Source organism: Amblyraja radiata, chromosome 20 (assembly GCF_010909765.2).
Source record: "Amblyraja radiata isolate CabotCenter1 chromosome 20, sAmbRad1.1.pri, whole genome shotgun sequence".
NCBI lineage: Eukaryota > Metazoa > Chordata > Chondrichthyes > Rajiformes > Rajidae > Amblyraja > Amblyraja radiata.
Window position 1 is genome coordinate 17,748,185 of NC_045975.1, and position 16,462 is coordinate 17,764,646.

The window sequence follows — 16,462 nt, forward strand, 5'->3', positions numbered from 1 at the left end:
TGACGGTCACAGAATAAACAGTGTACATACAATAGTGATAAATACAGCAATTAATACAATTCCAAGTGTAAATCAGCAGAACATTATTGCTGGTATAGGTGAGTGGCAGGAGATTGAGGGAGACCCATAGGAATGTGAAAACAGATAGCTTGCAAGATGATAAACAGGAGAATGAGTGATTGGGTGCTCTCTGAAAGTTAGGGTTGATGGGCTGAATGGCGAATGTGAGAAACATTTTATATTTTGTATTTATATTTTGTTTATTTTATATTTATATTTTATATAGTTTATATTTTGATTGGATCTTCCTTGTCACTGCTACCATTGTCAACAAGAGAAACAAAACTGTAGGATATAATTACTTCTAAATTTTTCTGTGTCACATCACAATATTTGGGCATGTTTTGTTTCTGTTTGATCAATATCTAGGAATTTCCTGCCCACATCATGTTAAAATACAGCTATCATAAGAAAAAGAGCTCTTCAAACTCTGGCAACTGAAGATGAATAATAAATTCAGCCACCTTAACATCACTCACATTCCAAAAATCATGTTTGCAGGGAAAAACTCGCCTAAGTGGAACCGGCCCATTAATCATTCAATCTAAAGATAAGCTTCTGGAGTATGTCCAATAATAAGTTTTGCCTTCAATTGCATTTATTTAAGCTTGTTAAATAAATACCAAAATAACAATGTTATTTTATATTTCAAACAGGAAATCGGTGAAATAGTTCATATTTATCTGATTGGAAAGGAAGACACACGGACACACTCACTGGCTGTTTCTTTGCACTGTGATGATGATGCTATCAGTGTCAGTGGACAAAATAGATTACGACAGCAGATTACCGCTGCATGCAAGCATGGAAGTGACCTGTATGTTGTGGGTGGCCCCATCCCACGTCGGATGTGGAAATGCAACATGGAGACAATGGACTGGGAACAATGCGCATCACTACCAAGAGATCGCCTGCAGCACACGCTTGTATCTGTCCCAAGTGAAGATGCCATTTACTCATTGGGTGGAAAAACCCTTCAGGATACACTCTCCAGTGCTGTTATTTATTATGTGGTCTGTGATAATGTGTGGGTCGAAACAAATCAGCTGGACACTGCAGTGTCATGCGCGGCTGGTGTTAACCTTAATGGAACTATCTATCTACTGGGTGGGGAAGAGAATGACCTGGACTTCTTTACCAAACCATCGCGTCTCATCCAGTGTTTTGACACAGGTACCAGAATGTGCCAGTTAAAGTCGTACCTCCTCCCTTTTGCAGGCCGTATGCATGCTGCTATTCACAAAGACCTGATTTTTATTGTAGCTGAGGGAGATTCTTTGGTATGTTACAATCCACTGCTTGACAGCTTTACCAGACTGCGCTTCCCAGAGGTTTGGAGTCGTGTGCCCTCCCTGTGGAAGATTGCTAGCTGCAATGGTTATATTTATGTTTTCAGGGATAAGTGCAAAAAGGGTGATGCCAATACATTAAAATTGAACCCAGCCACTTCTGTGGTCTCTGTGATAAGTGGAATTGAGATATTGCTGACAAATTGGCAATTTGTTTTGGCATGAATCTAACCAAATACTAACTAAACATGCAGTAATATAGATTTCAGGACAGTTTTGCATTATGAAAATTTATAAAGATTGAATGTCGCAATTTAATCAGTATTTCAGTCAACCTATCATCTTTTTTCAAAAGCTTTTGAAAAAAGATGATAGTGATCGATTACTGTATATATCGGGCCAATATAGAATTTAATTCCAATTTTTAGGTACTTGTTGGCCACAAAATTATTTTTTTAAACTTCTGCAATTAACAAAACTTCAGTACTTGTTTTGTTTTCTAATATGTTAATTGACTGAACAATCCCATAAATATTTTGACATGTTCTATCTTTAAAACTGGGGCAGTACTAAAAGAACCAACAAAATGCAAATCTAAATTAGATTGACACGTTATACACAAATATTTCCAACAAAGTACATGACATTGTTAAACATAATGAAATGTCAGTTACTTACAAAAAAATGAACCACAAATAAATAATGTGTTTCTATAGCAGTATGTGCTCTAACAAATGCAGTCTTGTTGTTTTAAACTTGTATTGGGGATGTTTCTTTATGTCATTGTAGATGGGTAATTATTTAAATCTAAAACATTTATTAATATACATAGTTTATTTACAATATGATTTCACTTAAGTACATTGTTTGTAATGATCTTGTGGAACTGTACTCTTCACCTTTAAATAATTGGTAGTTTGCATCCATAGTACCAACACCTACAAGTTTCTAATTTGCTAAGTTTTCTAATGTTCTCATTTCTCATAGCATGTTCCTATCACTTTAGCTTGGAGTAGTGCATAATACAGAGCAAAAGGGGGCAAAAATGGTAAACAGAATTATGGAAAGAGTTGATTTGCTGTTAAAAGTCAGCTTTGCTAATTTCCAGCTTCTGAAGATTTAAATTCACTCAATCTCACAAAGGAGGCAGAATATGTGTTCATGAGGCAAGTCAGTGACCTTTTATTATCAATAGAATGCGTCCAGATTGTTACATGTTACCCATACAAAATAAGATCAGACACCATGCCAATACTAGGTTTTAAGAATGCAAACTAGATTTGACTAAACGTACTATTTTACTACATAAACTTTTACTTTGACTGCCCTTGGTGAGTTTAAAAATCTACTTCATGGCCCATCTATCAGTAAAATAAGCAAGTCCATGAGGGTATTGTTGCAATCGTTTAGTATTTGCCTTATTCTCTACTCAAGAGCTATTTGGATGATGTATTTTTTAACCAAAATAACAAGTTAACATTTTAAAGAAAAATTTAAAAAAAGTTTATTTATTTATTTTCATACTTTCTTATTATAGTACAACAGTGCATAATTGGCTCTTAACCTTGCAGAAAGGCAAATTTTAAATCCTCCTTTGATCGCACTTCTCGAATGACAGCTCCGGAGAAAACACATGAACCTCCTTCTTAGAAGATGATTTGCTAGCACTTTAATCAACGCCATTGCAAAGTTGAATTACCAGCATGGGAGAAAATGAAAGTTACTGAATTGTTTTAAAACCCATTTTATTCCCTAATAGCTTTTAGGTTTATTATTGGCCAGCTGTACTCATTCTTAACACTCTGATGCCTTAGAAACATAGAAAATAGGTGCAGGTGTAGGCCATTCGGCCCTTTGAGCCAGCTCAATATGATCATGGCTGAGTATCCAAAATCAGTACCCTGTTCTGGCTTTTTCCCCATAACTCTCGCTTAAAAACACTCTTTAACAACTAATAGATCTTAGGCAGCTGGACATGAACAATAAGTAGATTCTTGCCCACGTCATCCAACTCCAGGAACAAATAGAGTTAAAGAAAGGTGATCAACAATGTCACCAATCAGAATCCGAAGAGTTTCTGGTGATGGAACAAAATGGCAATAGATCAATCTACTCGTTTGCTTAATTATACCAGTGACACTTGAGATGTAGCTTACAGGGTTTCTTAATCGGCTTTATAGCCTCAGAAAGGTCCCTCATATAAATTCACAACCCATATTCAGGCTCATTCCCTCGAACTTGCCAGCCAAATGAAAATGCATTTTCCTGATCCCATTCTAATCTATTCAATCAGATCTAAAAAATGTAATGCAATTACTTCTCTTTGCCTACCAAAAATGTTACCTCGATTTCCAACCAGGATCTATTCCAGGCATCCCATTTCTCACCTCCATGGTGTCCCTAAGAAACATTAGAAAAAACATCACTTTCCACATGTGTGATGCTCCACAGAAACTTCCCATAACTACACATTGGGAATAGTCATTGTGTCACTTTGTAGCTACTGACTCCATCTTCCCTATGAAACTGTCTACAGCTATAGTATCATATTTAAATCTTGGATGAACCTCAGACCACAGATTTGGACCATCCCTAGGGCAGCATATTTCAGCTTCCACTACATGATTTCATTCCACTCTGGCCTCTGCTTAGCTGTAATATTTGTTACCATTTCAACTCAGTTCTAGTCAGCCTTCCCTCCTTACACTCTGAAAACACAACATGATCGCGATGTCTCAATCACCCACCATCCATTACTTTCGGACTTTGGCTCCTGGTTAGCCACTGCCTTGATCTTAAAATACTACTTAATTTCAAATCCTTCCTTTACCTCATCCTCCCTATTTTTATAATCTTATTTTTTACAATCCTGAGAGATATTATTGGTATAAGGTATCAGCTTGAAATCTGGACTTTATGTCATCTACAAATTTAATCACTCCACCATTATTGGTCACTTTAGGCAACCAAAACCTGAGCTCTGAAATTCCTTCCCTAAACAACACTTTCATTCTTTCCTCTCTTAATATGCTTTAAAAACTCTTTAACCAAGGTTTTCGTTCATCTGTCCTCGTAGCTCTTGCAATTCTTGAAACATTTTATTTGATAGCATTCCAAAAGGCACATTTGAATATTTAAATGTTAAAGGTGTTATATGGCACATTGTTGTATATAAATTCAAGTTCCTTGCAACATTGTATTCATCTTGCTGTTGTTATTTGCTGTGTTAATGGTTTTATATACCCTAACTCCAGATTAAATGTACAATTTAATCATGAGATTTCATGTATCTTTTTTCAAAATACACCAGTTATATAAAAATGCGTATTAAAAGCACATTTTTGAAATTACACAAGAGAATGTACGATATCTTTTTAGATATATTTAAAACCAGTTGCCTTATTCTGACAAGTCATTGCTAGAGGGTTAGCTTAGAGATACATTATGGAAACAGGCCCTTTGACCCACTGTGTCCACTCTGACCATCGATCACCCATTCACACTAGTTCTGTTATCCCACTTTCTCCTACACACTAGGGACAATTTACAGTGGCCAATTAACCTATAAACCCACACGACTTTGGGATGTGGGAGGAAACCGGAGGATACCCATGAGATCAGAATGTGCAAACTTGTTACAGACAGCGGCATAGTGCCGCAGCAGTGGAGCTGCTGCCGCAGAGCGCCAGAGACCCAGGTTCAATCCTAACTACAGGAGCTGTTTGTGTGGTGTTTACACATTCTCCCTGTGATCACATGGGATTCCTCCAGGTGCTCGTTTCCTTCCATATACCAAATACGAGCAGGTTTGTAAGTTAATTGGCTTCTGTAAATTGCCTCTAGTGTGTAGGTTGCAAAAGTGGGATAACATAACACCAGTGTACGCATGATAGTCGGCATGGAATCGGTAGGCTGAAGGGCCTGCTTCCATACTGTACATCTAAATTAAAACTGCAAGCAAGATCAGGATGGAACCCTGATCTCTGGCATTGTGGGACAGCATTTCTACCAGCTGTGCCACTGTGCTACCCTAAGTTGTGGCAAACACTTGTTATATGCAATTGAATATTAGATCAAAGGAAATAGTATTATTGCAACTGTCTATAATTAAAGTATAGACTTAAAAGTATCCAAACTTCAAACTGAGTCCCATTGGGTGACTATAAGTAAACTAGAATTATACAATAACAGACGTTGAGGATCTGAATATTAATGCTTCTACCAAGTTGCTGGAATGAATAATTCCACAATATTGGAATACTACAACACAGGAGTGCGTATATATTTAATATTGATTCCCAGCCATCAGGCACAGAAAATATTTTTATCAAACAGGCATCCATCAAAAGCAAAAGAATGAACATTTACAATAGTTTGGGATTACTCTAGATATGTCAATTGTAACTCCAAAGTGCCAATTAAATATTTGTTAAGACTGATGAAAGGTGCAATGTTTTTTAGATGCCTCAAATGCCTTCATATATCTTTTTCACTGATATAAGATGGTTCGAACTGGTGAGATCAAATTCCCTTGTCAGATAGTCTCACGGGAAAAGCTTTTAAATGGTCTCAACTTGATATCTAGTGTAAAAACATTCCACATATACAAAGCTATTTAACTGTTAGAATAAGGATTTTTTTTTTAATAACACTTTAAAACACTTTTTTTGCATAACACTTCCCATTTGAAAATACATTATAGAATGTTATATTCACATATATATCCAATGCTTTCAAAGAACTCTAAATGTCCACAAAAAAAAATCAAAATTTCCTGCTCATACCTGCAATTTAAGAAACATCTAATTTTACCATACACAAATAACTGATAAGTGTAAATGTATTTATTTATCATTGTATCACAACAGTTATTTTGTACATTAATATATCAAACCTTTTTATTTTATAAAAAATGTATTTGTCAGAATAATTCTGCAGTTCCAAATTCTCAACAAAAGTGCAATTTAAGCAGCTCTGTTTGGGTACATGAAATTATGGAATTAATCCCTTTCATATAACATTTACAATCATATAAATAACAAAAATATTTGGTTTATTTCAAGACTGAAGATAACAACTTGGTTTCATGAACAAACAATATGGAAAATGTATTTTTACTGGCACAAGATTATAGTGATTTTGAAACACTGCAATGTAGCAGTTACTATACAGTGTTCAGAGAGCTAGCATGGTATTTTCCCTGAAATTAACTTTTAACATTTTAAATTATTTAGCACTATCTATAAATAGCAAACATTTCAACAAAATAAATAGTTCAAAATAGACAGATAGTTTTATCAGTACACCCAGAACAAAACTTCTCCAATTATGTACAAGAGTGAACAAAGATCAATTCATGACTAAAATCCGGTGATGACCAGAACCCAGCTGTAACTCTCTTTTGTTGATTTCTATCAATAGGAATCACTTTTAGTAATTAGTGTATCAATGGCCAGAACCAGAATGCTTTACGATTTGAAAGCAGTACTTCTTGTTTCATACAAGATATCAGGATCCTCTGAGAATATTTCACGATAATAGTTCCTCAGAATCTTAAATTGTCCACTGCGAATAATAACGCGAGGTCTGATAGATGCTAGATATTCACATGCCCTCTTTGGATTCCAGTGATGCAGCTAAAAATAAATTTGGAACAGTTATAAAAGGATTATTTTCTAAACATGATTAAATAAACTTAAAAATGCTATAGCTCAATGTATTCAATATAATTACTTTACACAAATGAATGAAAACTTAGATTGATCAAATATTTGTTATTAGAGACAAAAAATTCCATGCACTTACTCATACTAAAACAGAGGGGAATATTTGGCAGCAGAAGACAATGTTACAATTGTGCCTGAGTACTGGCTTGAAGTTGGTGGAGTAGTGGGAAAGAGGAAGCTGCAGAAATAAAGTGGGGGCCATTTTGGATATGAAAAGGACAACCCGATATAATCGTATTTTGTTTAGTTTAGTTTTGAGATACAGCGTGGAAACAGGCCTTTTCCGATCACCGGTCCGCGCCAACCAGCGATCCCTACACATTAACACTATCCAATACCTACTAGGGACAATTATTTTACATTTACCAAGCCAATTAACCTATATACCTGTAAGTCTTTGGAGTGTGGGAGGAAACCGAAGATCTCGGAAAAAACACACGCAGGTCACGGGGAAAACGTACAAACTCTGTACAGACAGTATCTGTAGTCAGGATGGAACCCGGGTCTCCAGCATTTCATTCGCTGTAAGGCAGCAACTCTACCGCTGTGCCATCGTATGGAACGACATGGGACAGGATTGCAAAACATTTCTGCCTGGTCAAAACTATCTAACCACAGCAATTTCAAGGGACACACATTAATAAACTTAGTAAAGAATAACAGTATATACTGTAGGTCACAATTGCAGCATTGTTCTGCAAATATACTATGCATTAGAATTGAAGAAATGAAAGAGTTTAATTAGAATATCAGCTTATGATCCAAATGAAAACATCCTGACAGAAACGAGAATTACAAATTCCTCCTAATATAAATAATTTTGGACAAAAGAACCCAATGAATAAATATGGGATGGTTGATGCATTCCATATGTTCCAACTTGCCAAAATTAGAATTAGGAGTTGAAGACTCAATCCTATGAACGAAAATGTCAAGTGTATCAATTAAAAGAATGCACCTGGCACAAGATTTTAGGTATACTCAAAAAAGCCTTACAGCCATACAAAGTAATTCTAGCAGTAGGTTTCCCAATTGATCTTTGGGAAGCTAGCCTTCATCCAGATAACCTATTCTTTGTACTACATTAAAAATATGCCATGTATATTATTTGGAGCAAAGCCAAATTTTTGCATTCAAACTTGCAATTGTAAAATTGAGATTTAGAAGCTAAACATCTTGTGCTAAGATTAAACTTAATATTGTTTAACACTGAAATTTCACTAATTATAAACGATTAGAAAGTGATATAGCAAATCTATAAAGTTGAATTGCTGATGTAACTTTGGGTAGATACCAAACTTAAAAAGTTATGTTGACCCCACTGTAACCTCTGTTGTAAATCCCATGATTTTAGCATCAAACTGCCTCAGAACACAGATATAAATAAAGCTGTTGCACAATTACGGTTATAAGATTCAGCATCAGTCAACATACGTGAATTAAGTATGCTGCCACCATCGTGGCACTACGGGAGCGTCCAGCCTTGCAGTGCACATAGACACAACTTCCATTTTGGTGATATTTAGAAATGAAATCAACGCCCTTTTTGAGGTCTTCCATTTTCGGGACACCAAATATATCAATTGTGCTGAGTCTTAACTGTTCAACTCCAACTGACTTCCATTCCTGAAACAGAAACTCCACTAGGAAATGGGCAGCGTTGAAATGAAAGCATACAGACAAGCATGTGTTATTTTTTCAATAAATGCTCCACCTTCTGTTAAATCTTAATCTCAGGGTAGAATTTCTCATTGGCTACATCTCCCAAAAGTACTGTATAAATTCTCTACATAAAATGATGACACAGTTTCAATTCACCATAACTGGCTCCAAGTTGAAACATTATTTGTCTGACATACAGTACTGGATTTGAAAAAAGAAATTCTTCCAACTAAATATTGGAATAGCTAAAAGCTTTACCTTCAGTCTACATCACATATCCCAAACTTTCTACCCAGTGCGTCTTTCTGCCACCTATCTGAAACGTATCCAGTGTGTTTGCAACCTCATATCTGACCTAGGTTGGAGCATACATCCATAAAATCACCAAGGCATGTAGAATATGTGTTCTTAGATAAAGTTGCTTCCAGTCACATGACAAAGTCGCACAACATTAACATGAGTAATAAAGTTCGAACAAATTTACATTAATTGCATTAATTTACCTTGCTCTCTGTAATTGCTTACTGCAATATAGAAGTAAATTGAACAAATTTACGAAAAGCAACAACAATAAAAAAAAATAACTGCTGCTATATAATGGCATTCCAAATGATTACTATACAGTTGCTGAATTTTCTTTCATGTCAGTGAGAACATCTGTGTCAGCAGAGTCAGGGGATATGGGGAGAATTCAGGAACGGGGTACTGATTGAGGATGATCAGCCATGATCACATTGAATGGCGGTGCTGGCTCGAAGTGCCAAATGGCCTATTCCTGCACCTATTGTCTATTGTCTATTGTCTAAAACTGATAAAAACAAGCACTCATGTAAACATAAGTTTACAAATACACAGGACAAGATGTTAAAAGTCCAAAGTGCCGAATATCAACTTACTCCCGATGGTGATGGGAGCCTTCTGCACTCACCTATGCTCCTCTGACGTTGAGAAAGGCTAGGCAGACATGTAATTGGGGTTATCAAGTGGGCACCTACTTTCATCGACGTTTCGCTGATTGAACCCACGGCGTCTCCAGTAGGCTCATAGGTTGCTATTTGTGTTACCATTCACTAAAATCAAGCTTGTATTGTGCATTTTTATCCTACAAGGTAATACAAAGATCATACCTTCTCTAAAACCTGGTCCTATTCAATCACAAAGACAGTAACACAAATCCCATTTGACCATATTGCTTTCAATATTTTATCTTCATTTAGCCTCTATGTCATGACATCTGACAGAAACCAGATGCTAGGTAGCCGAATGGACGATATTAAAGTATGACAACTGTAAAAGTATTTAGCTCTCAGACAAAAAGAAAAATTATCAGTCAACACTGTCCTTTTAATTATTTCCCCTCAGTGTCTGCATTGACCTTTACTCTGCCAGGTTTATCCTGAGAACTCGCCTCCAATTTCTCATTGGCTACATCACCCAAAAGTACTGTATAAATTCTCTACATAAAATGATGACACACAGTTTCACTTCACCATAACTGGCTCCAAGTTGAAAAATTATTTGTTTGACATACAGTACTGGATTTGAAAAAAGAAATTCTTCCAACTAAATATTGGAATAGCTAAAAGCTTTACCTTCAGTCTACATCACATATCCCAAACTTTCTACCCAGTGCGTCTTTCTGCCAACTATCTGAAACGTATCCAGTGTGTTTGCAACCTTACATCTGACCCCGGGCCTAGGTTGGACCATACATCCGTAAAATCACCAAGGCTGGTTACATAACATTACTGACTCCATCTGTCTCAGTTTGCCCATCACATAAACCTTCAACGAATACCACAAAATTATTTATCGCAGCCAAATTCCCTCAACCTCCACTCAGCAGAACAAGACTGCTGCCATATCTTAAGTCATGCCAGGTACCATTTGCCCATCCTACCTGCGCTTGAAAACCTGTACTGATACTTCTATTTTAATTTTCTCACCTCAGTTTTCAAATCTCTCCATGGCCTTGCAGATCTCTTGTAATATTCTCCAGCCGTACAATTCCGCATGGTATACAATTCATGAATGTACTTGCTCCAGTACTAACTGCTGTGCTGTCAGCAGTGAAAGCCCTAACTTCTAGAACTCAGTCCTTAAATTCTATGGTTGAATCTTAAACCTTTACTTTCCACCTTGAAATGACCGTTAAAATATCCTTGACTAAATCTGTCCCAACATCTTACCTAGATCAACAATTTATTTTTGTGCAGGAAGAAACAGCAGATGATGATTTACACCGAAGATAGACACAAAATGCTGGAGTACCTCAGCGGGTCAGACAGCATCTTTTCTTTACTCAAAATGAAGGAACATTTTTTGGTACATTAATAAGTTATTACATTAATGAAAATAATTGTAGAATAAATCATGGTTTGTGTGTTTCCTCCACTACGGACAGTATTGGGTTTGGGTGTGTTACAGATAATGATAAATGAGCCTTCCACATACAGTACAGTAATGTGAAAAATAAATTATGGAAGACAGTCAATATTAATGGAACTGTAGCCCAATAAGAGTTGGGATTTTCAGACAGGGAACGGAAATCAGAATGATATCCAGAACCACATATTAAAGAGTAAAACAACCACATTTGATTAAGCTCCTGTCAGTCTTTAGCCTGCAACTTACTTATGTAATTTTACATTGTGCTACCTGGAAATAACATTAAGTAGAAGCAAAATATGAAAATGATTGATGATATACAAGATTATTACTACACTTGATAACAAAGGTTGAGATGATTATTTTAAGTTTGCTGTCTATTCTTAAAAATTAGAAAAATAATTTGAAAACCTATGTTACTTAGGATTTTTTTACAACTTACCTCTGTTGTGTTTACGAAGAATTTGGTTTCATAATCTTCATTCATGGTTATCACCCCACGCACATTCTCTTTTTTTACTAACTGCAAGTCCAAACACATTAAGAATTATTGAAAGACAGAGACCAGAAAAAAAATGTTTTTTTGCTTTAAAAATTGAATTCTTTATTTGAATGAGTGATGTTCCAAGAATGTATAAAAATGTATAAAATCATGAGGGGAATAGATAGGGTGAATGCAAGGGTGAATGCATGGCGTCTTTTACCCAGAGTTGGGGAATTAATTACCAGAGGATATATTTTCAAAGTGAGAGACGAAAAATTTAATAGGAACCCAAGGAAAGTTTGCAAAGTTTTGCGTTTGGATTGAATAGTTTATTGCTCTATTGCCTTGCCTTAAAGTAACCATTTCTAGTGTCCAGTATAGCATCTACTGAACTAATACTGTGGATGAAAGCTCCTAATTCACAGGAGATGAGATATGAAACAGTACACTGTTCAGTAGTATTCATTCTGCTACTCTTAGTTCATTGAATGTTTTTGTTGCTTCTTGTGTACAAAGTGTACTAAGGTCAAGATAAGACTCGACATTTTTAGGTACTTTAAAACTGGAAAAACACAAGCATGCTGGAAAAGTGGCAACTCTGTGCACTGCCTCAGTGCAATGTATTATTCTTGCACTACAATCATTGCACTCTTGGAGGTGGGTGTGATTGTGCTTATGTAGAGTAAGATTTTATTGAATTGTTTGCAAAACTAAGAATTTCACTGTATCTTGGTACATGTGACAATAAAGTACCATTGAACAACCAAGGGATATGTGAAAATACACAACCATATTTAAGGGTGGCACAATGGTGCAGCAGGTAGAGTTCCTGCCTCAAAGTGCCAGCAATCCGGGTTTGATCCTGACCGCGGGTGCTGTCTGTGTGGAGTTTGCACGTTCTCCATGTGATTGTGTAGGTTGGCTGCAGGTGCTTTGGATTTTCCCCACATCCCAAATATGTGCGGGTTTGTAGGTTAATTGGCCCTCTGTAAATTGCTCCTAGTGTGTAGGGAGTGGATGAGAAAATGGGATAACATCGATCAGATTAGGAAAAGGGGAGGAACAACGACTCCTAGGTGTACATCAGTCACTGAAAGTAAGCATGCAGGTACAGCAGGCAGTGATGAAAGCTAATGGCATGTTGGCCTTCATAGCAATTGGATTTGAGTCTAGGAGCAAGAAGGTCCTACTGCAGTTGTACAGGGCCCTGGTGAGACAGCACCTGGAGAATTGTTTTGGTCTCCTAATTTGAGGAAGGACATTCTTGCTATTGAGGGAGTGCAGCGTAGGTTCACCAGGTTAATTCCCGGGATGGCGGGACTGACATATTATGACAGAATGGATGGACTGGGCTTATATTCACTGGAATTTAGAAGTTTAAGAAGGGATCTTATAGAAACATATAAAATTATTAAGGGATTGGACAGGCTAGATGCAGGAAAAATGATCCTCATGTTGGGGAGTCACAGTTTAAGACTAAAGGGTAGGCCATTTAGGACTGCGATGAGGAAGATCTTTTTCAGCCAGAGAGTTGTGAATCTGTGGAATTCTCTGCCACAGAAAGCAGTGGAAGCCAATTCACTGTATGTATTCACAGGATACTTAGATATAGCTCTTGGGGCTAAGGGAATCAAGGGATATGGTGAGAAAGCAGGAACGGGGTACTGATTCTGGATGATCAGGCTCAAAGGGCTGAATGGTCTACTCCTGCACCCATTTTCTATGTTTCTATGCCCCCACTGCCTGACAATGTCACACCTTTTATGCTCTCGTCCTCCCTGATGGATTTGGCAAATGATTATGTACAACAGACAAACAAGACAGGGGAGAGTTGGCAAACCTGCCTGACTCCAGACCTGATGGGGAAGTTATCTGATTCCCACCCGTTGATTTAGACTGCACTACGGTGTTGCTGAGTAGCCAACACGAGTACACATTTGTATGCTTTTGCCAAATGAAAGATCATTCGATTATAGCATGAGATCAGTATGATCTAACGCCAAGTCAAGAGTGTCAGATTATTTCTTGACAAGTATGAACAGAAGCGTTCAGGGTTTTTTTTTTAAGTGCACAAATACAAATCACCTGTGTTATCCTTTCATTGCCTGTCCCATCCACACTGCAATATTGCTTTCCCTTCCTTCCAGCCCGCTAGCACATCACACCCTCTCACTTCCCACCCTGCACTCTCTCTTACTGCTTCCTCCACATGATCCCATTCCCACTTCGCCGATCATGCCCTGGAAATGTGTTGCCGATCATGCCCTGGAAATTGTCACCACCAGCAACCCCTGGACCTCACCTCCCTTCTCCTCTCCCTGCCATCCACTCCCCCTGCCCATGATGTACCCTCCTCCCCCTTCCATCCCCTCCCCATTCCCCCCGCCTCTTCCTCCCCCTGCCGTCCACTTCCCCCGCAGTTACGGGGCCTCACACCTACCTCGTCGGTGAGTGAACGGAAAGGAAGCGCCCCGATGATGACGGTCTGGTCAATCCGATCATACCAGGGGCGACCGAACATCTTGGACATAAAGACGTTGTAGCCCAAACTCGGGTAAAACACGATCCGTGCAAACAGCGCCGCCATTCTTAACTGCCGTGTCCGCTCAGCCCCGTCCCGTCACATTAGATGCCCCCCCTGCCCTGCCGGCAACATTGCCGCCCGCTCTTGCTCTAGTATCTTTGGTGCCGCCCGCACTTGCTCTAGTATCTTTGGTGCCGCCCGCACTTGCTCTAGTATCTTTGGTGCCGCCCGCCGCCGGGAAATATAGAAACATAGAAAATAGGTGCAGGAGTAGGCCATTCGGCCCTTCGAGCCTGCACCGCCATTCGATATGATCATGGCTGATCATCCAACTCAGTATCCCATCCCTGCCTTCTCTTTATACCCCCTGGTCCCTTTAGCCACAAGGCCAAAATCTAACTCCCTCTTAAATATAGCCAATGAACTGGCCTCAACTACCTTCTGCGGCAGAGAATTCCAGAGATTCACCAATCTCTGTGTGAAAAAAGTTTTCCTCATCTCTGTCCTAAAAGATTTCTCCTTTATCCTTAAACTGAAACTGTCACCCCCCCATCTGTCAGCGAAGACAGAGACCCCCCATCTGTCAGCTTCAGAGCACCTGGCGTCTGTAATAAAATAGAATATTGGAAACCCGCTGACCCTTCAAACAGCATCTCTTGGGAGAAAAATACACTTCAAGAGGGGCTCGACCCTAAACCTCACCCATTCCTTCTCTCCGGAGATACTGCCTGATCCACTGAGTTACTCCGGCTTGTCGTGACTATGTAAACCAGCATCTGAAGTTCATTCATACACACTTCATCTTCATCAATGCTGCTTACTTTAGAAAACTGGGAAACGCCCAGAGTATTTAAAAACACACTGAAAAATACAAATCCTGGAGATACTGGATAATTTAACATGGTTGGATAATAATATAATCAGAAAAATAATATTAAGTTGGATGCACAACTTTCCCCCGCTGTATTACCTATGAAAAATGAATAGAGTAACTACTCAACGCAGCTGGAATCACAATCGGAAAGAACAACTATTATTGAGGGCTTCCTGGTGCGAATTAAGTGATTCAAAGCGCAGGCATGGAATTCGTTCCTGGTCCCTGAATGTGGCAGCGCAGGTAGGTGGGAAGTATGTTAGCAGTCGTTAGCCGAAGTAGAGAATATAAGAGCACAGAGGTTATGTACAGTACAGCTCTCTAAAGCATTGGTGAGTCCATTTCTGGAATATTATGGAGTAACTCAATGGATTAGGCAGCATTTCTGGAGAAAAGGAATAGGTGATGCTTTGGGTCGAGACCCTTCTTCAGACCCGAAGCGTCACCTTTTCCTTTTCTCCAGAGAAGCTGCCTGACCTGCTTCCCCAGGAGATGGTATGGAGGTGATTCACCAGGATATTACCTGGAATGAGGATCTCAATTATAAAGAGAGATTAGATAAGGCTGGGGTTGTTTTCCTTGGCGCAGAGAATTCTCACGTGTACACAGTTATGAGGGGCGTAGATAGGATAGACAGTAATATACTCTCCCCATGACATTCTGAAGAATGGTCTCGACCCGAGAAGTCACCCATTCCTTCTCTCCAGAGATGCTGCCTGACCCGCTGAGTTACTCCAACATTTTGTGTCTATATTTCCCATGACATTGTTGTGTATAAGAGGGACAGGATAACTCAAAAGGTTTGTGTGACAAATCACAACTTCCATTTAACATATCTGGCAATGAACACTACAGCAACCCTGAACTAGATTCTCCGTGTAGATTCTGCATTTTGCATTTTGTCCATGAAATGTCCATTCAAAAGAGTAAAATTCCTTAAATAAAATTTTAAATAATTCCCTCTCAGCCATTTATCTGTTTCTAAATCTTTGGTTTAAAAGGATCAAACATTACTATAATACTTACTGTTCCACTCTGTTGAATTCCTGGACTCGCCATTGACTTTGTTTCACAGTTCAAGGAAGTTTAAGTGAATTGTGTTGTTTAAGAAAAGAAAATAACACTGAAGGATCCTTCAATGTTTTCAAAAATCTCCTCAGCTCCTCACTGTCATGATTGCTTTCACATGCTTTTTCTTAATAATTATTTGTGCAGTTTTTTTGTTATTGATATGGCAAATAGCATTGACTTAAAACATGTATAATGTCCGCCAGATTCCTTATGTTTTCTTAAGGAGAAACTCTACCCAATCTTCTTGCCTTCCATTCCCTTCAGTATGTTTCCTACCATATAACATTTTTCCAAATGGAACCTGGCACCTGTCTCCATCATTGCTGCTCTTCCAACAATAGTAAACAAAATAGATATACAAAATGAGCTGAGATGACCAGCAAA

At 38.2% G+C, this 16,462-nt stretch overlaps 2 protein-coding genes across 2 annotated transcripts in view; one reads left to right on the plus strand and one right to left on the minus strand.

Moving 5' to 3' along the window:
- kbtbd4 (kelch repeat and BTB domain containing 4) overlaps positions 1-4,627 on the plus strand; it is a 10,600-nt gene extending 5,973 nt beyond the window's left edge. The window contains exon 4 of the mRNA XM_033038896.1: positions 717-4,627. Within this exon, the coding sequence (XP_032894787.1) occupies positions 717-1,574 (858 nt within the window). The 3' untranslated portion in view covers positions 1,575-4,627. The remainder of the gene's footprint in view (positions 1-716) is intronic.
- A 974-nt stretch (positions 4,628-5,601) lies between these two features.
- ptpmt1 (protein tyrosine phosphatase mitochondrial 1) lies at positions 5,602-14,280 on the minus strand. Its single transcript, XM_033038897.1, has 4 exons — positions 14,050-14,280; positions 11,568-11,648; positions 8,510-8,701; positions 5,602-6,985 (listed from the first exon to the last, which is right to left on the minus strand). The coding sequence occupies exons 1-4, from the start codon at positions 14,194-14,196 to the stop codon at positions 6,818-6,820; spliced, it is 588 nt and encodes a 195-aa protein (XP_032894788.1). The 5' UTR covers positions 14,197-14,280; the 3' UTR covers positions 5,602-6,817.
- Positions 14,281-16,462: the final 2,182 nt, after the last annotated feature.

Coding starts and splice junctions, on each gene's coding strand:
- ptpmt1 (XM_033038897.1), bottom strand. CDS start 14,196: ATGGCGGCGCTGTTTGCACGGATCGTGTTTTACCCGAGTTTGGGCTAC. Junction 11,649..14,049: donor TCCGTTCACTCACCGACGAG/GTAGGTGTGAGG, acceptor TTGGACTTGCAG/TTAGTAAAAAAAGAGAATGT. Junction 8,702..11,567: donor TCTTCGTAAACACAACAGAG/GTAAGTTGTAAA, acceptor TTTCTGTTTCAG/GAATGGAAGTCAGTTGGAGT.